Source organism: Salvelinus sp. IW2-2015, linkage group LG24 (genome assembly GCF_002910315.2).
Source record: "Salvelinus sp. IW2-2015 linkage group LG24, ASM291031v2, whole genome shotgun sequence".
Taxonomy (NCBI): domain Eukaryota; kingdom Metazoa; phylum Chordata; class Actinopteri; order Salmoniformes; family Salmonidae; genus Salvelinus; species Salvelinus sp. IW2-2015.
In genome coordinates, this window is record NC_036864.1 from 6,037,402 (window position 1) to 6,060,339 (window position 22,938).

The 22,938-nt window shown below is 44.1% G+C and overlaps 1 protein-coding gene across 1 annotated transcript in view; it reads right to left on the minus strand.

Moving 5' to 3' along the window:
* LOC111951340 (cGMP-inhibited 3',5'-cyclic phosphodiesterase 3A-like) overlaps positions 1-22,938 on the minus strand; it is a 118,335-nt gene that overhangs the window by 28,950 nt on the left and 66,447 nt on the right. The window contains exons 3-8 of the mRNA XM_023969396.2: positions 12,639-12,896; positions 8,535-8,692; positions 6,934-7,061; positions 6,388-6,622; positions 206-279; positions 8-70 (exon numbers count right to left, since the gene is read on the minus strand). Coding sequence (XP_023825164.1) covers positions 8-70; positions 206-279; positions 6,388-6,622; positions 6,934-7,061; positions 8,535-8,692; positions 12,639-12,896 — 916 coding nt within the window. The remainder of the gene's footprint in view (positions 1-7; positions 71-205; positions 280-6,387; positions 6,623-6,933; positions 7,062-8,534; positions 8,693-12,638; positions 12,897-22,938) is intronic.

Here is a 22,938-nt window from a genome sequence, read left to right on the forward strand (position 1 = left end):
AAGTCACTGCTGTCACTGTGGTTGGTCTCGTAGGTGCTCTCATAGTCTGACGATGCCACTGCCGGGTCATCTTATAGGACAGGACAGATCAGGGCTTAGGGGTTAAGTCAGGTGGTTGACACGCTCACAACGTGGCAGATATAAATGTAACACTAAGAYAGAAGACATATATGGAGAAGTYGAMAKGTGTCCTTTTACTGCTTACCAGGGTGGGGTATTATGTCCCCTTTGTCCATAGACCCCTCCCCATGGCTCAGCCTGCTGTACGGTCTACCACAGCTGAGAGAGGGGCAGAGGACAGACATGTATATCTCATGGGAGAGGAGAAAAGTGAACAACTGGATAAGTGAAGAGTTAACRGCGTCAGTAGCGTGAGAGGAACCAAGGTCAGCTGTTCTAGCTGAACCAGGATCAACGACATTATTCCTCTCACCACAGCCAGATCCAGGGGTGGATATTTTGTATTTGTATTTATTACAGATCCCCATTACTTCCTGGGGTCCAGCAACATAAAGGCAGTTATATACCAAAACAAATGTTACATGACATTACATTTCATAAGACTTTTCACAACATATTAAGTGTGTGCCCTCAGGCCACTACTCTACAACCACATATCTACAATACAACATCCATGTGTAGGTGTGTGTAGAGTGCGTTTTTTATCACGTGTATCTGTATGCGTGTGTCTGTGCCTGTGTTTGTGTCTCTCCACAGTCCCCACTGTTCCATAAGGTGTATTTTTTATCTGTTTTTTAAATCTAATTCTACTGCTTGCATCAGTTACCTGATGTGGAATAGAGTTCCATGTAGTCATGGCTCTATGTAGTACTGTGCGCCTCCCATAGTCTGTTCTGGACTTGGGGATTGTGAAGAGAGACCTCTGGAGTCATGTCTTGTGGGGTATGCATAGGTGTCTGAGCTGTGTGCTAGTAGTTTCGGTACATTCAACATGTCAATACTTCTTACAAAAACAAGTAGTGATGAAGTCAACATCTCCTCTACTTTGCCCGAGAGATTGACATGAATATTATTCAAATCAAATCACATTTTATTGGTCACATGCACATGGTTAGCAGATGTTATTGGTCACATTCACATGGTTAGCAGAGTGGTTATTGGTCACATACACATGGTTAGCAGATGTTATTTGGTCACATACACCATGGTTAGCAAGATGTTTATTGGTCACATACACATGGTTAGCAGATGTTATTGGTCACATACACATGGTTAGCAGATGTTATTGGTCTACATGGCAGCAATGGTTAGCAGATGGTTATTGGTCACATGCACATGGTTAGCAGATGTTATGGTCACATGCACACATGGTTAGCAGATGTTATTGGTCACATGCACATGGTTAGCAGATGTATTGGTCACAGTACACATGTTAGCAGATGTTATTTGGTCACATGCACATGGTTAGCAGATGTTATTGGTCACATACACATGGTTAGCAGATGGTTATTGCGAGTGTGGGACATACTTATGCTTCTAGATCCGACAGTGCAGCAGTATCTAACAGGTAATATCTAACAAGTCCAACTACAAAATCTAATATCTAAGAATTTCGACAACAAAACCTAATACACACCAATCTAGTAAAGGAATGAGATAAGAATATATAAGTATAAAATTATGGAGGAGCAGTGACAGAGAGGCTAAGATGCAACAGATAGTAAAGAACAGATAGTGAAGGATACAGTATACAGTATTTACATATGAGATGAGTAATGCGAGATATGTAAACATTCTTAAAGTGGCATTATTAAAGTGACTAGTGTTCCATTTATTAAAGAGGCCAATGATATCAAGTCTGTAGGTAGGCAGCCGCCTCTCTGTGCTAGTGGTGGCTGTTTAACAATCTGATGGCCTTGAGATAGAAACTGTTTTTCAGTCTCTCTGTCCCAGCTTTGATYCATCTGTACTGACCTCCCCTTCTGGATGGAAGCGGGGTGAACAGGTAGTGTCTCTGGTGGTTATTGTCCTTGATGATCTTTTTTGCCTTCCTGTGACATCGGGTGTTGTAGGTGTCCTGGAGGGAAGGTAGTTTGCCCCCAGTGATGCGTTGTGCAGACCGCACCAGCCTCTGGAGAGGCCTGCTGTTCTGGGTGGTGCAGTTGCCGTACCAGGCAGTGATACAGCCTGACAGGATCCTTTCAATTGTGCACCTGTTAAAGTCCAGTGAGGGTTTTCGGTGACAAGCCACATTTTTTCTGCCTCCTGAGGTTGAAGAGGTGCTGTTGAAGAGGTGCCCTCTGCTGTTTCCTGAAGTCCACGATCATCTCTTTTGTTTTGCTGACATTGAGTAAGAGGTTATTTTCCTGACACCACACTCCGAGGGCCCTCACCTCCTCCCTGTAGGCTGCCTCGTTGTTGTTGGTAATCAAGCCTACCACTGTAGTGTCGTCTGCAAACTTGATGATTGATTTGGAGGCGTGCAGTCGTGGGTGAACAGGGAGTACAGGAGGGGGCTAAGAATGCAGCCTTGTGGGGCCCCAGTATTGAGGGTCAGTGGAGTGGAGATGTCGTTTCCGACCTTCACCACCTGGGGGCGGCCCGACAYGAAGTCCAGGACCCAGTTGCACAGGGCGGGGTCAAGACCCAGGGTCTCAAGCTTCATGAAGAGTTTAGAGYGTATTATGGTGTTGAATGCTGAGCTGTAGTCAATGAACAGTATTCTTACAMAGGTATTCCTCTTGTCCAGATGGGATAGGAAAGTGTGCAGTGGGATGGCGATTGTATCGTCTGTGGACCTATTGGGGCGGTAAGCAAATTGGAGTGGGTCTAGTGTGACAGGTAGGGTGGAGGTGATAAGCTCCTTTACTAGTCTCTCAAAGCACTTCATGGTGACAGAAGTGAGTGCAACGGAGCGATAGTCATTTAGTTAAGTTACCTTAGCTTTCTTGGGAACAGGAACAATGGTGGCCATCTTGAAGCATGTGGAGACAGCAGACTGGGATAGGGATTGATTGAATATGTCCATAAACACACCAGCCAGCTGGTCTATGCATGCTCTGAGGATGCGGCAAGGGATGCCGTCTGGTCCGGCAGCCTTGCAGGGGTTAACACGTTTAAATGTATTACTCACGTCGGCCATGGAGAAGGAGAGCCCACAGTCTTTGTTAGCGGGCCGCGTCGGTGGCACTGTATTATCCTCAAAGCGCACAAAGAAGTTGTTCAATTTGTCTGGAAGCAAGACGTCGATGTCCGCGACGGCCCTGGTTTTCTTTTTGTAATCCGTGATTGTCTGTAGACCCTGCCACATACGTCTCGTATTTGAGCCGTTGAATTGCGACTCCATTTTGTCTCTATACTGACGCTTTGCTTGTTTGATTGTATTATGGAGGGAATAACTACACTGTTTGTATTCGGCCATGTTTCCAGTCGCCTTGCCATGATTAAATGCGGTGGTACATGCTTTCAGTTTTGCGCAAATGCTGCCATTAATCCACGGTTTCTGGTTAGGGTAGGTTTTAATAGTCACAGTGGGTACAACATCTCCTATACACTTCCTTATAAACTCGCTCACCGAGTCAGCGTATACGTCAATGTTATTGCCTGAGGCTACCCAGAACATATCCCAGTCCACGTGATCGAAGCAATCTTGAAGCGTGGAATTGGTCAGACCAGCGTTGGATAGACCTAAGTATGGGCGCTTCCTGTTTTAGTGTCTGCCTATAGGAGGGGAGCAACAAGATGTAGTCATGGTCGGATTTGCTAAAAGAAGGGTGGGGAAGGGCCTTGTATGCATRGCGGAAGTTAGAGTAGCAYTGGTCGAGRGTGTTACTAGCTCATGGACTGCAATCGATATGCTGATAGAATTTAGGTAGCCTTGTTCTCAAATMATCTTTGTTAAAATACTCCGCTACAATAAATGCAGCCTCAGGATATATGGTTTCCAGTTTGCATGAAGTCKAGTGAAGTTCCTTGATGGCTGTCTTGGTATTCGCTTACGGGTAGATATACACAGCTGTGACGAAAACCGAGGAGAGTTCTCTTGGGAGATAATACGGTTGGCATTTGATTGTGAGGAATTCTAGGTCAGGTGAACAAAAGGACTTGAGCTCTTGTCTGTTGTTACAATTACACCATGAGTCGTTAATCATGAAACATACACCCCCACCCTACCTTACCGGAGAGATATGTATTCCTGTCGGCATGATGCACTGAAAATCCTGNTTACACCATGAGTCGTTAATCATGAAACATACACCCCCACCCTACCTTACCGGAGAGATATGTATTCCTGTCGGCATGATGCACTGAAAATCCTGCTGGCTGTACGGACTCCAACAGCATGTCCCCAGCTAGCCATGTCTCCGTGAAACAGAGTATGTTACAATCCCGGAGATCTCTTTGGAAAGCAACTCTTGCCCTGATTTCGGCGACTTTGTTAACTAGGGACTGGACATTAGCGAGTAATATACTCGGAAGCGGTGGGTGGTGTGCGCGCATCTGAAGCCTCACTAGAAGACCACTTCGGCACTCTCTCCTCCGGCGGAGTTGTTTTGTGTCGGCCTCTGGAATTAGTTCAAATGCCCTGGGAGGTGCAGACAAAGGATCCGCTTTGGGAAAGTTGTATTTCTGGTCGTAGTGCTGGTTGTGCTGTTAAGTTGACGTCTCTCTGATATCCAACAGTTCTTCCCAGCTGTATGTAATAACACTTAAGGTTTTCTGGGCTAACAATGTAAGAAATAATACATTTAAAAAAACTAAATACTGCACAGGACTAGAAGCGAAGCTGCCATCTCTATCGGCGCCGTCTTGCTTTCTAATCTAGGCACTCTGTGTACATTGAAGGGACAGACGTGCTGCCCTGTTCTGAGCCAATTGCAATTTTCCTAAGTCCTTCTTTGTGGCACCTGACCACACGACTGGACAGTAGTCCAGGTGCGACAAAACTAGGGACCTGCCTTGTTGATAGTGTGTTAAGAAGGCAGAGCAGCGCTTCATTATGGACAGACTTCTCCCCATCTTAGCTACTGTTACATCAACATGTTTTGACCATTACAGTTTACAATCCAGGGTTATTCCAAGCAGTTTAGTCACCTCAATATGCTCAATTTTCAAATTCTTCATTACAAGATTTAGTTGAAGTTTAGGGTTTAGTGAATGATTTAACCCAAACACAAGGCTTTWAGTTATTGAAATATTTAAGACTAATTTATTTATTGCCACCCATTCTGAAACTGACTGCAGCTCTTTGTTAAGTGTTGCAGWAATTTCACTCCTTGTGGTAGCTGACGTGTATAGTGTTAAGTCATCTGCATATATAGATTTTACTCAAAGCCAGTGGCAAGACATTAGTAAAGATTGAAAAAMTAAGGGGCCTAGACAGCTGCCCTGGGGAATTCCTGATTCTACCTGGATTATGTTGGAGAGGCTTTCATTAAAGAACACCCTCTGTCTTCTGTTAGACATCGATAACATCAAAAGCCGCACTGAGGTCATCAAGTTCTCTCAGACAATCATATCCACTAGTGCAAACCGTAACAAAACGTTTCACAATGGAAACGAGAGTTTCTATTGGACAAGTTCAGGTACAGTATGTCTCTCCCCGTTTGTTTCCYTTTGGTTCCTAGTGAATACACCCCAGTACTCCCTTCCCATGTCAACAACACAACCCTGGCCTCCATCACTTACTTTATAGTTMKATTTATGTCTACCATKTCAACACTRATAACCCTCCCACATCCAGCCCTTCATTATTGTCTTTATGTATTTCTTCTGTGGTGGACTTTTCTTCCTTAGATCACTCATCTTAATAACTGAACATCTTGTCGCCGCTATAAAGACAACCTGTACTCCTTATCCATGTCCTCTTGTCTTAGAACATTGCAGCTCAACCTTTTCTGTGACTCTCTGGCGTGAGTCCATATGCCTCAGAGGAAGTCTCTATCTATTTCTTTCTCTCTCTTTGACTATCTCACTGCTCTCTCTCTCGCTCTGGCGTGAGTCCATGTGCCTCAGAGGAAGTCTCTTCGTCTCTCTCTCTCTCTCTCTCTCTTTGTCTCTCTCGCTCTCTCGTTGTCTTTCTCTCTGTCTCTCTGTACAGGCTCGTGACGTGACTGGTTACTCATCTCTCGCCCTTTGTAAGACACATGCACACAGAACAGAAACACAAACAGGACAGTGAAGCCGCATGATGCCGTTAAACAACGTCTCCGATTCAACGAGGCTGAGCTTATAGCTACATGCACGACTTCCTCAGTCTCTGCTCCAGTGTCTTCTAGACAACGCTGCCAATTATCAGTGAAGTAACGGGCAAGAATGCGACGATCAAGCTTTTRTCTGTGTGTATGCTCTGTTTGTGGTACCTCTTTGTGACAGCAACAAGGACAGTATCTGTTTTGTGTATATCTGTAAGTCTGTGTTTGTTACCTGCTGCAGAGAGATGGTGGCCCCCAGTGCGGTGTGGTGGAGCTAGGGGCACTGATGCTGTGTGTTAAGGCTCTGTGTGGGGTCTGGGGGCCCACAGGCCTCTCTCCCTGGCTGTCCACAGGGTCTGGTAGGTCCACAGAGCAGGACTTGGTGGTGGGGCTGGAGACAGGGGTCCCCTGGACTGAAGGGGAGTGGCAGGGAGAGGCCAGAGGTGATATGTTGGAAGAGGGGTAACCTGAAGAGAAAACAGGGTTATTAGGAGGGAAGACTGGTTCAATGAAATGTAACAAATCAGATCACAACTTAAACAAAGACAAAATAGCAATTGCACATACTGCCCACACACAAGTACACATATGCACCGACACACACACACACACACACACTGAATGGACAGAGAATGGGTTAACCCGTCTCTTGCATCTCCTACATGGCACCATAACATTTGAATCATTCTAAATGACCTGTTCTGTTCTGATGGGACACAAATGTCKCTCTCTGTTTGTCACTCAAAGTGTCTACACACACACTCACACGAACACACACCTGGTCTGGTCATTCGTCTGTTGTAGAGGTGGTTGGAGGTGGCTGAAGCAGAGTAGGAGGCAGACATGGAGCGACTCTTCGAGATGGTGAGCATTACAGAGCTGTTCCACGACTCACTGTTCACCATGCTGGAAAACACACAGGAAATCAAAACCTCAGTAAGTCACAATACTCTAACACACAGGATATCACAACCACAGACTGTCTGCACTGTAAAGGGAAACAGTCTGTTGAARGCTGTTATGGTGAACTGTGTTGCTTTTCACAATTAAACAGAGCATCTATTCCACTTCCATTGTTCCTGAAGAGTAGCAGATCAGACACCACCATAATACCATCACCTCTAACAACATGACCCCCCCCCCCCCCCAACATGAACCCTATCTAGAACCTAAAAGGGTTTTCCGCTGTCCCCATAGGAGAACCCTTTGAATAACCCTTTTGGGTTCCATGTAGAACCATTCCACAGAGGGTTCTACATTGACGAAAGGGTCCAATCTGGAACCAAAAAGGGTTCTACCTGGAACCAAAAAGGGTTCTCCTAAGGGGACAGCCGAATAACCCTTTTTTCTATGAGTGTACTGGGTGGTGACCCCAGCAGTATTTTAAGCCTGCTCTGACACACAGGATATAAAACTCTCCTGGGGCATTTATTCTCGAACGTTTAGTTTCCAGGGAAGCCGCCAAAGAGCCAGACTGAAGTCTGCAGATACCCATCTGACTTCAGAATTAATTGTTCAACTCTGACCTTCAACCAATATCTCAAACAGAGGAACAATTTAGATMATAAATAATAGCACCAAAAGGCATGCTMTTTTGGCCAGAACAACACAGATTGGGCCRCGGYGAGWACAGCCAGTTCTGAGRCTGACACAGAGTGGAAATGGAATGAATCCCAAAAGTGGTGTGCATTATCATCTGTATGTCTCAAACAATGTCATCATCTCAGGTTAGGTGGTTTATTCTGCGTATTTGTTACACATATTCTTACACATACACCAAATCTTTAGGATCTACAAAGTGGAAGGAGGTAGGGGTTAGAGAGTATAGGGTAGGAAGTAGAYGACTAGGGTCCGTTTAGGATTGGGCAACAGACTGCTGGATGCTAAAACACAGGCTCTGTACAGATGTAGGCCAGCTGCCTTGGAGGAACACTCTGGAGCCACAAACAGACCAGTCTCCTTCAAAGACAGACATACACATATAACATCCTACGTTCTCCAGTTCAAACTCCCACATGACCCATCCGTCATTCACCGCGAAGAAAATATACCAGTGTTGCACATGCATTATAGGTCTAATATTTCACTCTTGTGACGGGCCATAAAGGAGGAGGGTTTGCAGCTGGGGAGGGCCTTATGAGGACCGCTGGCCTCAGGATGACCCCTACGAGAAGCTACTCGAGCGGCAGGAAGCAAGTCTGACGTCTGGATGTAAAGAGAGAGTAGAGAGGGAAAGGAGTGAGAGAGTGAGAAGGAGAAAAAGAGGGAACGGGAGAGCGAGAGGGGCGAGAGAGAAAGAGGAGAGAGGGAAAGAAGAGGGGAATGTGAGAGAGAGAGAGAGATGGAGAGAAAAGGGTAGTAGGGGATAGTGTAGGCTACCTGCATGGTGGACTGTCGTGGAGGGGTTTGATGCTGGCAGAGCGGTCTCTGCGTACGGGTCCTGGTTCTATGGTGGGAAGACCTGTAGCTGAGGTGGTGGTGGTCCATGTAGAGGAGATCCTTCTCAGCAGGCCTGGAGGCAGGCTCCGTCTCAGACGCTACAACACACACATATAAAGTTGTGGGTCAGGTCCAGCTCRCTGAACAGCCAATCCAATCAAATCAAATGTTATTTGTCACATACACATATTTCGCAGATGTTACTGTGGGTGTAGCAAAATGCATCTCCTTGGAAACATTTGATRCTCTACTGTGCACCAACAACAACCTGGACGGAAGACCAGAGGTCCACCTCTACAGACAAACATTATGAAAGGAGAAGAACATTTGAGGTGGGCAGATGATGGTTTTCCGGTTGATAAGGGAACGTGACAGATGGCAGACCTGGAGGAATGTCCCCAGAATCATGTGGCAAAAAAATGTGACAAAAATAAATCTGTGCCAGGTCAAATCTTCCAATGACTGCATGATTCATTACTATCCGTTCAAATAACATAACACATGCTTGAGAGATTAGTTTGAATGAAAAAAAGGTTGTGATGATACAAAGCATACTGTATAGTCTAGTACTAACTTKATCTTAATGAAACTCATTTTATCTATGATTTGGATAGATATGTATTAAAGTAGAGCTTAAAAGCACCATTGTTCATTGACTAAAGAGAGAGAGAACAGAACCAGAGAAAAGCCTTGCTGACAGGAACATTAATATTTCACTCTTTCCTGGGCTTGTATGTGTGTATGCATATGTGCGTGTGTGCGTGTGGGTGTGTGTGTATGCGTGTGTGTGTGTGTGCTTCCTGGCATATTAATCCATCTGAAACACACACACCCTGTGCATACCGGGACAGTCTTGTCACCCTACTCTTTCTAAAGCCTCTCTCTCAGGACCATGGGTTAGTATGTCCATTGGTTATGATATGAGTACAGTCATTGCCGTCCTTATGACATTCCTATGACCTGATGGTGAGATAGACACAGGGTGATTGGCTCACAGACTCAGAGGCTCAGAYCAGGATTTAAAGGGTTACAGAGGTCCAGATGTCTGATGCTATCGAGGTGAGCCACGTCTCTTTCAGTTACTCACAAAGACAGTCTGTGTCACGGCCAAGGGGGAGGGGTCAACTTCCTCATATCACCCCTGGTTTGTGTCTAGTGGGCTCTAAACATTACCTCATTGAATCTATTCTGAAATCTTTCTGGGTCTAATAGCACGTCAATACTACTTTGCGATGCATAAAGTACTAGTGAATAAAACTATATTGAACAAAAATATATCAGCGAAACGCAACAGTTAACGATTTTACWGAGTTACAGTTCTRAGAAGGAAATCAYTCAAATGAAATCAATTCTTTAGGCGATAATCTATGGATGTCACATGACTGAGCAGGYGCGCAGCCATGGCTGGGCCTGGGAGGGCATAGGCCCACCCACTTGGGAGCCAGGCCCACCCACTAGGGAGCCAGGCCCAGCCAATCACAATTACTTTTTCCCCACAAAAAAGAGCATTGTTACAGACAGAACTACTCCTGAGTTTCATCAGCTGTCCGGGTYGCTGGTCACAGAAGATCCCGCAGGTGAATCTGGATGTGGAGGGCCTGGGCTGGKATGGTTACACGMGGTCTGCGGTTGTGAGGCCGGTTAGACGTACTGCCAYGTTCTCTAAAATTACGTTGGAGGTGGCTTATGGTAGAGAAATTAACATTACATTCTCTGGCAGCAGCTCTGGTGGGCATTCCTGCAGTCAGCATGCCAATTGCACGCTTCCTCAAAATTTGAGACATCTGTGGCGGTGTGTGGTGTGACAAAACTGCAGCTTTTATTGTCCCCAGCACAAGGTGCACCTGTGTAATGACCATGCTGTTTAATCAGCTTCTTGATATGCCACACCTGTCAGGTGGATGGATTATCTTGGCAAAGGAGAAATGCTCACTAACATGGATGTAAACACACTTGTGCACTAAATTTGAGAGAAATAAGCTTTTTGTGCGTATGGAACATTTTGGGGATCTTTTATTTTAACTCATGAAACATGGGACCAACACTTTACATGTTGCGTTTATATTTTTGTTCAGTATATTTAATACAATTAATATAATAATAATAATAATTCTGGTGAGAGTGCCTTGGTTTAAGAATAAGCTACATTTTCCATGACTATACAATTGTTACATACGCCTGGGATGCTGAACTTGAAGCGACTATTTGTTTGTTTTTCACCACAGTCTAATACAAAACATTGGTTTGGCTGCATTTGTCCAAAGAAAAAGCAATAAATAACTTCTCTAATCTAAACCCATTATCGTCAGAGGTACACAGTGCAAGCAAAACAGCTTTTCCTCTGGACTGCATTTAGCTAGTCTCTCTCTGTCCTAGGCCCTTAGGCCCTCAGACTGAGTTACCACCGACACACACACACACACACACACACACACACACACATACACAACACACACACACACACACACACACACACACTCCCTTTCAGGAGGGAAATCCCCAAAAAGAAAACTCCAATATTCCGGAGTAGCACATCTCTTTCTCTGAAATTTCAGAAAGTGTTTTGTCTAGCAGACCGAGCTTCACGACGTTGAAACGGCTCTTATACAAGAAACAGAGACAGAACTGCACAACCAGACATCCCCTTAAACAAACCATTATTCTGATCCGAGGGAAGGAAGAAGGAAGTAAAGGGGCAGTGAGGACTGGGTAGCAGATGTAAGGGCCTCACCTCCTCACTACGACCTTCTCTATATTGTGTTTTGATTACTTTAAACCATCAGAGAGAGTAAGGGGGGGGGGAACTTTCGTTCCTTATGTTGGACGGACACTGTTTTATTCAGATAGACTCTGTGTTGACACAGGTGTGGAGAACCCCAGATAAAACAGCAGCAGCTCAGGAACCAGAGACTCTCAGTGATGTTGGTCTGCACTCAGAAACAGACAGAATACCACCTTTAATTCACAGGCTGAGAGTCTGGAGTGAGTGGAGACCAGACATGTGGTCAACAGTCTAGCTAGGAGAGTAGAGCGCTACAGTATCAGATACAGTAGATGGTGAGATAGCACAGAGGAAGAGACAGATTGGTAGTGGGGTCTAGACTGCTGATGTAAAGCTAAGCACATGTGTGCATAGTAGTTATAGGGAGTAGGGTTTGAGGACCGATACAGGAGCTATATGTCTGTAAAGAACTGGCTGTTATGATATAATAACCCCAGATATGTAATTCAATTCAAGTAAAAAAATATATAGCATTTGACCGAATACACAGCATACACTCGGCATTATGGCTATGTTCATAGTTGACTAGCCACAATGACTAGTGCAATGCTTTGGTGTCTATGAGCCATACCACGAACCCAACGTTTTTCCCTGACTTGAAAAKGTCACCTGACAAGGAAAAACTGYGCCCTAGTTACAGCCTACATAACCCTACAGTAACTACATCAGTAGAATCAATAAAGAGTTCAATGAGGCTGCTTAAGCTTCTCTGGGTATCCTGCATAGCATCACACACGCTTTATTTAGTCTCACCTCCGCACTAAGTGCCTGCATGCATTTTGAAGTGCTGGCCTTGTAAAACATTAAAAGCCTTCTGTGGGAATGTCGTCCACTGCTCATTACATTATAGAGTCTTTCCAGCATGGGGAGGTGAAATGGGTGATGTGTGGATGAGGTTGAGAGAGGCATGGTGTGTGTGTGTGTGGTTGTGTGTGTGTTGTGTGTGTTGTGTGTGTGTGTGTGTGTGTGTGTGTGTGTGTGTGTGTGTGTGTGTGTGTGTGTGTGTGTGTGTGTGTGTGTTGTGTGTGTGTGTGTTGTGTGTGTGTGTGTGTGTGTGTGTGTGTGTGTGTGTGTGAGAGGAGTGCTAACTAACAGAAAAAATGAACGTTCAAAGCTCATTGAAAAGTTAGTTCATTAAATCGGCAGAATAAAACATGTCAGATTTTTCATGCGCGCTCAAAACCTGTGTGGGTGTATGTGTGTGTTTATGCGTACATACTATACATACTTACATGTGTCTATAAAAGTACAGTAGCTTTTACCTTTGGGATGGCGAGTTTCTCTCTCTCTGGCCAGTCCTCGGAGTCGGAGCAGGTGTGTGAGTCGCTGAGTGACTGCAGAGGGCTGATTCGAGGCCTGTGCAGCGGCTGCAAACTGATCTGGGTACTGAGCAGGTTACTGACAGCCCGCAGGGTACTGCAGGTGTTGGGGGGCAGAGAGGGGTCCGCCAGCAGGTCTGAGATCAATCCATGGGCTTCCCCCATCACCGCTATGTCCACCAKCACACTGGTGCCCGACGACTTAAGGAAAAGAGAAGGAGGGAGAGAGGGGGTGGAGAGAGAGAAAGAGGGAGGGAGAGAGAGAGAGAGGGAAGGGAAGGAGAAGGGACAATAAGCAAGGGAGTGTAGGGGAGAGAAAGACGGTCAGTTAGCGCATCTCCTGTTCAGGAAAGCTGACGCGGTGCAAAGGTGACGCACACCTTTGTGGGGGGGGGGATTGCAGAGGAGGAGAGACAAAGAGCGCCAACAATGAGGTTAAGAGAGAGGGGGGAGAGATATTAAAGGGAGTAATGGGGGAAGGAGGAGACATTATATCCTCCTTTAACTAATTTCATATCTGTAAGAGTGTCAGAGAAAACACAACCAGAGAGTAAGAAGGAAGGATGAGTCTGAATCTTAGCATTTCATCCTGACATTCCTTGGAATCTACATTCATCCCATACATATCCCAGGACAGTGTGTGTGTGCGCTTCTGTGTCACTCCAGCGCCCATTAACAACTGTGTATTGGCAAGGCCTTGATAGAATAGACAGACCAGTGGTTGCTGTGGCAACAGACTATCTTCTGTGGGTCACACACACATACTAAACACGCTGTTTGTGACAGGGGTCTCTATGTTTTGGCAGCCAGATGCATGCACTCTGAAATCTGACATTAAAGCAGACAGGAAGCCATGTCGGGGAGACAGTTTCACAGCAGGACACTGCTCTTCAATGGGATGTCTTTGCATCTGCAACACATGTTATCCATTTTGGAGCTCATTGAGGTGGGCTCTTGCCAGTGTAAAGCTGGAACTAACAAAGACAGCTATGGCTCAAGACAAAACTTGCTCAACACACAGAGACACATATGAAGAAAATGCATAAAACGTTCAGACCAAACGCCAGGCTACCACACTACTGCTAGCACTAGTCAAAATAATATTTAGATACYATAGATCTCTTATTAAGATGATGGAAGAGCAGCTGACATTGTTTACTCTCTAAGCATGGAAGCAACTAATCTTATCCAAGACAACTCCTAACTCCATACGAATCCACACAGCTGTGTGTACTGAGGCAATAAAGGTTAAGCTTCCGCTCGATGGTCACATACACACGGGCACACACACACGCAAGCAAACACACATCGTTTTTTAAATTGCTTTGGTGCAAGTCTGTGGTACATTTGTACAACTCTTCGTAKAAAACTCAAAACAGATCATCAAAAAGGCATTTTRTTCTAAAAGTACAACACAACAAATCATACAGTCAACTTTTCACAAAACTTAGTGRTTCATCTAGAAATACACYTTTCACATTGCAATACATGTTCATACAATTACTTTTATGATTCTATTCTCTTTTGTTAAAATACATTTTACTATTACTTAAGAGGCTTTCACACCAAATTGTTTTTTCCTAACTTTTTTTAATTTTTAGTTCGGTTCGTTTGGACTGGTGTGAACACTATCCACACTCGGGAGCGCATAAACGCTCTGTGGTTCGCTCCGAAAAGGTGGTCTCGGTCCAATTCAATTCCTAAGGTGGTGCYGTTCGCTGCAGGTGAGAATGCAGTCTGGACCAAAGACAGGAAAATAACACAAGTTGCTCATTATCATTGGTTGTTTGACTGCGAGCATGAAATACACACATGATCATAACTTGAGATCTCTGAAACATTCTGTTAATATCAGGGCATTTATGAGCGCATCCGATGCAGATTAGGGGAGACCGGGTCTACACCGGGGAAATAGGCTACTGAWTATAGACTATTCATGTCGCAGTTAGAGTGGTGTGCGCTGTTTCCTCTAAGTCATGTTGTTGGAAGACCAAAGCGAAAGTAATATGACGATTGGGACGCACYGGTGATGCTTTATGATAAATGGATTTAGCTCGAGCATTTCTGTCCAATAAACAAATGACGTGCATAGACAAGTGGTTGTTTAGGAATTTCTGTTCATTTGACAATTTTGGCAATGTGAAACCAACCCGGATCAAATGACAAAAATACAATGTAATAAATAGTCAGACTCTGATTCGAACTATACCTCGAAACGATGAGTGAAACGCCCTTAATCCSACTGCTCTTAATTGATGATCACTTCAACATTTGGTAAATGTATAGAATTTTACATGTCAACTGGTTTGTTCACTACATATTTTGAGACCTACATAATGAAAATGTAGTGTTAGGTTCTAATTCTCAGAGTAAAAAAACTCCATGGACACTATGAAAGATTAACCAAGTTGATTCTTCCCAGAGGATCAATACAGCTYCATTAGACAAAAACATTGTTCACATAAGCACTGCTATTTAACCCTTTCTCTATGCTGAGTCTCCTRCGACACATCTGAACAAACATTGTATCTTTATTGCTTACGCAGGAAACTAAGTAATACGGGCCATAAACMTTTCCTTCTCCCTTAACGTGACCTGACCTGACCTTGACCTCCTTCATGACTAATCCATGACTCTCTCCCSTTATCAATGCCTGCCACATGTGATCGCTTTCCCTGCACTCAGAACATTCCAAGCTTAATTGCRCCCACCATATACCTTCCTCCTACAGATAACCATTAACCTCTGGTGTAGACCCTCGGCTATGGCATTTCTCTATTACAACAAATGATTAATAAGGATTTAAAGTTCATCAATCCAAATCTATCAGTATGTAAAGTAGAAACAAGTATGATGTATACTCGAATGTACTACTATGATGGTGACTACTAGGATTTTACTTCACAGCAAGTTTTTTTTAATTTTTACCTGAGAGAGAAGATCAGAGATGTGGTATATATATCAAATCACAGTTTATTGGTCACATACACCGATTAGCAGAATACAGTAGGTGCAGCGAACTGCTTGTGTTTCTAACACCTACAGTGCAGTAATACAATATCAACACAATACCAATAAGCAAATAATCCAGAAAGTCCAAAAACAAGAAAACAAATGTATCACCTACACAGTAAACATGTATCCAAAGTCTAGTATGCTTGAATAAAATTGGCCAATACAGTACTGTAATATATGCCATTTACGTAGTTGACAGTTTGACCCAAAGTGACAACAGTCCACACGTTTTGGTATGTGACCCCAGTGGGAATTGAACCGACAACTCTGGTGTTGCTAGTGCCATGCTCTTATGAACTGAGCCACGTACAGGACCACTAACTGCCATCCCCAGGAGTCAATGGAGACTAGACTAAACTAATCTAACGCATCATAATAGTACACTGTTAGAGTGCGGATCATTGCTGGCTGGAACATCTCCGGCTTTGTGACCATGTCTCTGTTGCTGTGTGTGCGTGTCCGTTTACGCGTGTGTGACTGCTCTACTCCTACAGACGTGATAATTGTATAAATAACCTAGGGAGTGATGGGAGAGGATGAGAGCAGCCTGGATAGCAGTGACCATCTCAATCACACAGGGACAGTAGAGGGAGTCACAATAACACAACATGACAACTCCACAGCTACCTGGCTATGTCTGGTGAGTGTTCAGTGGGAGAGTGGAAGAGCTGGTGTCTTATGTCAAAACCTCCTGTATTTYTCACTTGTGAAATCTGAGGGACCAGGCAGCAACATCCCCTGCTAGGACCGAGTGTTGTGAAACCCTGTTCTATTTACCATAAATGAGACAAGAGGGACAGATGGTGTTTTATCTTGTTTTTGGAGGTGGAGATGGACCTTATTCCTGGAAGTCCAGACGTTAGACAAAACTTCACAATAAATCCATGTTGAGTTTCCTGAGACCACCCAACAGCAGTCGCCAGGGCGGATCAGTGTACTGACCCGTTCACCAATACAGCACATGCTTCATGTCAAAAGGTCATCCATGCCGTGTCAGAGTAGACCCATAATGGGCACCTCCTGTCATAGCAGAGTTGAGCCATAATGGACACCTGGACGCCAGTTGCCTGTCAATGTCAACATGCCGCTCTCGCTGCAACAAGATCTCATCGTTTCCCTTCGAAATTCAACATATTACGAATGAACYTCTATTTTTCAAGCATTAATTCCGCGTGGTTATAGGGTTAAAACAGAAACAACTCAAATGGTAACAGTTTTGGCCGGGGGTGTTCAACTCTTACCCTACGAGGTCCGGAGCCTGCTGGTTTTCTGTTCTACGTGATAATCAATTGCACCCACCTGGTGTCCCAGGTCAAAATCAGTCCCTGATTAGGGGGGAATAATGAAAACAATTAATTTGAGGGGTTTCGGCATTCATTCCGATTGGTTGAGGTTAGGGCTATGGTTTGGGAAAGGCTTAAAACAAAATAATTAAAAACAACGCGATATTAGCATCAATTATTCTCACGGCTTGCTGGAGCATTGTGAACTGCGGTGGTGCAGTGGTCTAAGCAGCAAGCTCCGGCTCCGAGCATCATGAGTTCTGGGCAATCGCTTGRCATTTTTTTTTGTGAGTGTGGAGGAAGGCATATATCGACGTTCTCAGGACCTTTTCAAACGTCCGAAATGTAAGTTAATTCCTAGTGATCAGGCTGCTCTCCAATCTTCTTGGCCTCCTACAGCTCCTTTCCTTTCACTTCTCTTTCCTTTCCGTTTCTCTCCTCTCTACTCTCTGTTTCCGGTCTGTACCAGTTCAGCAGACAAAAAAGGGTTCGTTTAGTAAAAGGCACGTCCACAGCAGTAGGCTGAGCTCTTGGATGTCGATTAAACCCCCCACAACTCTCTGATTCAGAGAGAGTTAAATGTGCAAGACACATTTCAGTTGAATGCATTCAGTTGTACAACTGACTAGGTATCCCCATTACCCTTTTCTTTACGGTACAGAGCATAGCTGGATTTACTGTAAGCAACATCATTAGAATCAGATCCAAGCGCCAAGAATCACTCTCCACAGCCCTGGGAAATAACAGACACACACACACACTCCCCTAACACACTCCCCTAGCAGCCATGGCCAATTACACAGTGCTCAGGGAAAGCATCACAACATTCAATCTGGTATTTCCTGTCCTGAATTACTGCAAAAACATAAACTGTAGGGTTTCTTTCTGACCATTTTTTCCTCTGGAACTTTTTTTCACACCTTTGCAACTGAGAGGAGAYGTTTTTTACCATTCATATTTCATAGTGGAGCCATTTCAACCAGGGAATCTGTGAAAGCAAATAGCCACTATAAACTYTGCTTCATAGGGTGAATCTCAATTGTCTAAAGTGGTATCCTTCCCATATCTACTTTCCTTCCTACAGATGTTGGATTTTAAGTTGACCTATATTGTCACAGCAAAATAAATCCTGCAGCAACAGTGTAGTCCATAATGTTGCTTGATTGGTAGATAGGCTATGCCAAAAGTATGCTACATGAAAACTGCAGTACTGTTAATATAACRGTGTCTTAGTGTGGGTTTTCATAGAATTGACMTAAATCACAAAGTGTGTATACATTTCCTGCGGGGCAGGAAAATTCTGAGCAACAAAAGWGTGATCAAATTAAGATCCTACATCTTATATGCACTGATGTGAAAGTACTGGATTTGTGAACCTAGTAGATATCCACCATATCTCTCTGGCAGGTTAGTTTCTTTCCGTCATTAATCTTGCTCTGGAGGCAGCTCTGCAYAGTGGTCACTAGCTGGCATAGCCACAAAGTCATAAAATCTGATTTTCGAAATTAAGACCAAAGAGCACATTTTAGTTTTAATACATTTTTACAATCTAGCCAATTTTYACTTTGCAGCTGGCCTATCTCAACAGTTCTGCCTCCAGGACAAGACCTCTGACAATAAACGTCAAACTGCATCKCTCTAACCCATTCTGTGCATTTAGGTCAGAGCAAATGAAGGAGAGGAGACAAGGAGAGGAAGCCACTATATACTATTGAGACACAGCACTAGTTAGTTCTATGACTTTGTCGATGTGTGTCTGTGTGTTTCATCACAAGCTTCAGGGTTAGATGTGGCAAAAAGGAAGAGAGCGCACAGTAACTCTATATTGAGTGATTTATTTTGAGCGTGAGCGAGAGGAGAGAGGGTAAGTGGACGGGAGACCTTGCAACTCCTTTGTGTGGGAGGCTTCCGCATATTCCATCTCTCTCCCCTCTCTCTATCTCTCATGTCTCTGTCGGCCTCCAATAATACTCCCTCTCAGTGTTCGGTAAACAGAGCAGCATCGTAAACAACRGACCGCAGCAGAGCACAGGACGGACATTTCCCACATTCTCAGGTCAAACGGCTGTGTGATCAGATGAGATACCAGATAAATAAATCTCTCTCCCTCTCACACACAAACACAGATTCAAAAACAGCACTTCGGAGATTTTTTATAGCAGTTACAGAGAGTTGAAACCGGGATAGACACCAGTGTCCCACTCCTGTACAGAAACTCTTATATAAGCAGTACAAATGATTCATCCTGATCATCTTGCTTACTTAAACACCTCGTATTAACTCCTCAAACACTGTAACCCTGATGACTGACTCACCAAACAGATCGAACAGCAATGCGGAACGAGAGAGCTAATAGATTCCTCAAAGTGGCCTGATTTTGTGATACCCTAGCTATAGGCCCTGGTCAAAAGTAGTGCACTACATAGGGAATAGGGTACCATTTGAGACGTGGCCTATCTCTATTGCTGTGTGAAATCAGCTCAACCTGAACAAAACCCATTAGAGGTCTCTTCACTCAGGTCTTTAACGACATCCTGTGGTTGTGACATTCAACCATTACCTGGCAGTAATGGACTCTGTGTGGCTGGCTCAAGTCCCTGGGAGGGAGGGAGGGAGGGAGGGAGGGAGGGAGGGAAAGAACAATGCGGTTGATAACAAGATAGAGAGTGTGTGCTTGTGTGTATCGCCTTTACGTGAGTATGTGTGTATTTAGGCCAATCAAGTAATAGTGGGAGCAGTTATAGCGGCGACAGAGGTCAGGGATTAGAGAAGTATTGATCTTGATGGGTTTAAACACAGGTCACATTAAGACCAAGAACACAGAGAGGTGTCACTGAGTATACACACACACACCCACGCGCACGCGCACACGCACACGCACACGCACACACACACACACACACACACACACACACACACACACACACAAGAGAGACCCCATGGAACAGCTTGTCAATATCTGTCATTGATTGGACAGCTGTAGGGTTGTACAAGAAGCATGTACTGTAAACCCAGGCCTTTATTTCACAGTAACTACATTACCTATGTGATTCTGCATGCAGCTTTAAAACTGCATATAGAGGAAGAAAGCTATGCAAACTAGAGGAATCCATTATCCAGTACACTAGAGAGCAGCGTTTGTTCTTTCCATCGGAATGGGACGTGTTCTCTTCCTCTCTTTCTTTTTTTCTCATTATTTCTCCTCCTCAGAGACACTGAAAGGCACATGAGACCAGTTCAGGCGTAAGCACGGATGTGTGTAATGTGTGAGTGTGTGTGGTTGTGTGTGTGTGTGTACATGTATGTGTCTATGTGCACGTGTGCGTGCCTGTATGTGTGTGTGTACAGATGGTGAGCTGGGTCCACAGGCAGAACTGAGTTAGCCAGGTGGAAAATGAACAGCCCGACAGTTACAGACTGCCTGACATCCTCACTGCAGCACTCCACTATTACTACAGTCAACAATACTCGAATACGGTATTACTACAGTACTCCACACTATTACTACGGCCAACAATACTCGGATACGGTAAGTATCGGGATCGGTATTACTACAGTACTGCCAACACTATTACTACAGTCAACAATACTCGATACGTATACTGAGCATACTCCCACCTATTAACCTACAGTCAACAATCCTATACGAATTACCCAGTACTCCATAGCTACGACGTCAACATCCGGAACATTACTACAGTAACTCACTACTCGTCAAAATACCGATGGTATTACCCTCAGTAATCCACACTATTACTACAGGTCAACGAATACTCGGAATATGGATAATATACCTACAGTACTCCACTAATTACTACGATATAACTCAGTGATTACGGATTAACTAATCAGCTATCCACACTATTCTAGAGCGCAAGCAATACTTGAATACGGTATTACTACAGTACTCTACGCTGTTACTACAGTCAACAATACTCCAATCGGTATTACCACATACCTACCTCTAACCTGTTACCACAATCAACAATTCTCCTAATACGGTATATCACCAGACTCCACACTATTACTACACAACCCAGCAGTACTCTAATAACGATGCCCCGGACTCTACCTATTACTACAATCAACAATACTCTAGATTCGGTATACTACAGTACTCTACACTATTACTCACCATAACAATACTCTAATTACGTATTTACCCAGTACTCCACACTATTACTACAATCAAAATACTCTAATACGGTAATTACTGCAGTATTCCACACTATTACTACAGTCAACATACTCTTGATATATATTACTACAGTACTCTACACTGTTACTACAATCAACAATACTCTAATACGGTATTACTACAGTTCTTCACACTATTTACTACAATCAACAATACTCTAATACGGTATTACTACATATTACACTATTGCTACAGTCAACAATACCCAATACGGTATTACCCGTACTCTACATATTATACATCAACTACTACGAATCACCAGTATTACTACCAGTTCTACACTAATACACAATCAACAACTACTCAATACGGGTATTGTTCAGCTCACAGTACTCTAAACAGTATTAACTGCAGTCACAATACTCTAATACGGTATTACCGCCGGTAACTACACTATTACTACAATCAACAATACTCTATATACAATATTACCCCCGGTACTATACACTATTACCACAATCGACAACACTCCAATACAGTATTACTACATACTCTAGTCTACACTTAATAACTACAGTAAGAGTCACCGCTTCATCAATAAGGTGCATCGGCGACGTCGTCCCTCAGTGACGTACGTACATATTCCAAACAGAAAGCAATGGATTACAGGCAACATCTGCACCGAGCTAAAGGCTAGAGCTGCTGCATTCATTCATCTGGACGCTTCAAAGAAATCCTGCTATGCCCTCTGACGACCACAAACAGACAAAGCTTCAAACAGGACTAAAGATTGAAACCTGCAACATTGGCTCTGACGCTCGTCGGATGTGACAAGGCTTGTAACTATTACGGACTACAAAGGGATACCCCACAAACTGCCCAGTGACGTGAGCCTACCAGATGGGCTAATGCCTTTTATGTTCTCTTCGAGGCAAGCAATACTGAAGCATGCATGAGTCACCAGCTGTTCCGGCGACTGTGTGATTACGCTCACCATAGCCGATGAGAGCAAGACCTTTAAAACAGGTCAACATTCACAAGGCGCGGGGTCAGACGGATTACCAGACGTGTACTCAGAGCATGCGCGGACCAACTGCAAGTGTCTTCACTGACATTTTTCAACTTCTCCTGACTGACGTCTGTAATACATACATGTTCAAGCGACCACCATAGTCCTGTGCCCAAGAAAGCAAAGGTAACCTGCCTAAATTGATTACCGCCCCATAGCACTCACGTCGGTAGCCAGTGAAGTGCTTTGAAAAGCTGGTCAGGCTCAAACCTAACGAACATTCCCTGGAAACTCTAGACCCACTCCAATTCATATACCGCCCAACAATCCCAGATGACGCATTCTCAATCACACCCCACTGCCCTTTCCAACCTGGACAAAGGAACACCTAGTTGAAGACTACGATACACTTTAGCAAAGATGTTAAACTCAAGTTTTCACAATTCCGACATTTATCCAAGTAAAATTCCCTGTCTTAGGTCAGTTAGGATCACCACTTAATTGAAGAATGTGACATGTCAGAATAATAGTAGAGAGAATTATTTATTTCAGCTTCATTCTTTCATTCACATTCCCAGTGGTCAAGAAGGATGTACATACACTCGAGAGGTTATGTATGGTGTGGTAACCGCATTTTGCACATTTAAATTGTTTAACTTTGGGTCAATATGTGTCTGGTAGCCTTTCGCGCACAAGCTTCCACAATAAATTGGGTGAATTTTTGGCCCATTCCTCCTGACAGAGCTGGTGTAACTGAGTCAGGTTGTGTAGGGTCTGCCTTGGGCTAGCGACAACATC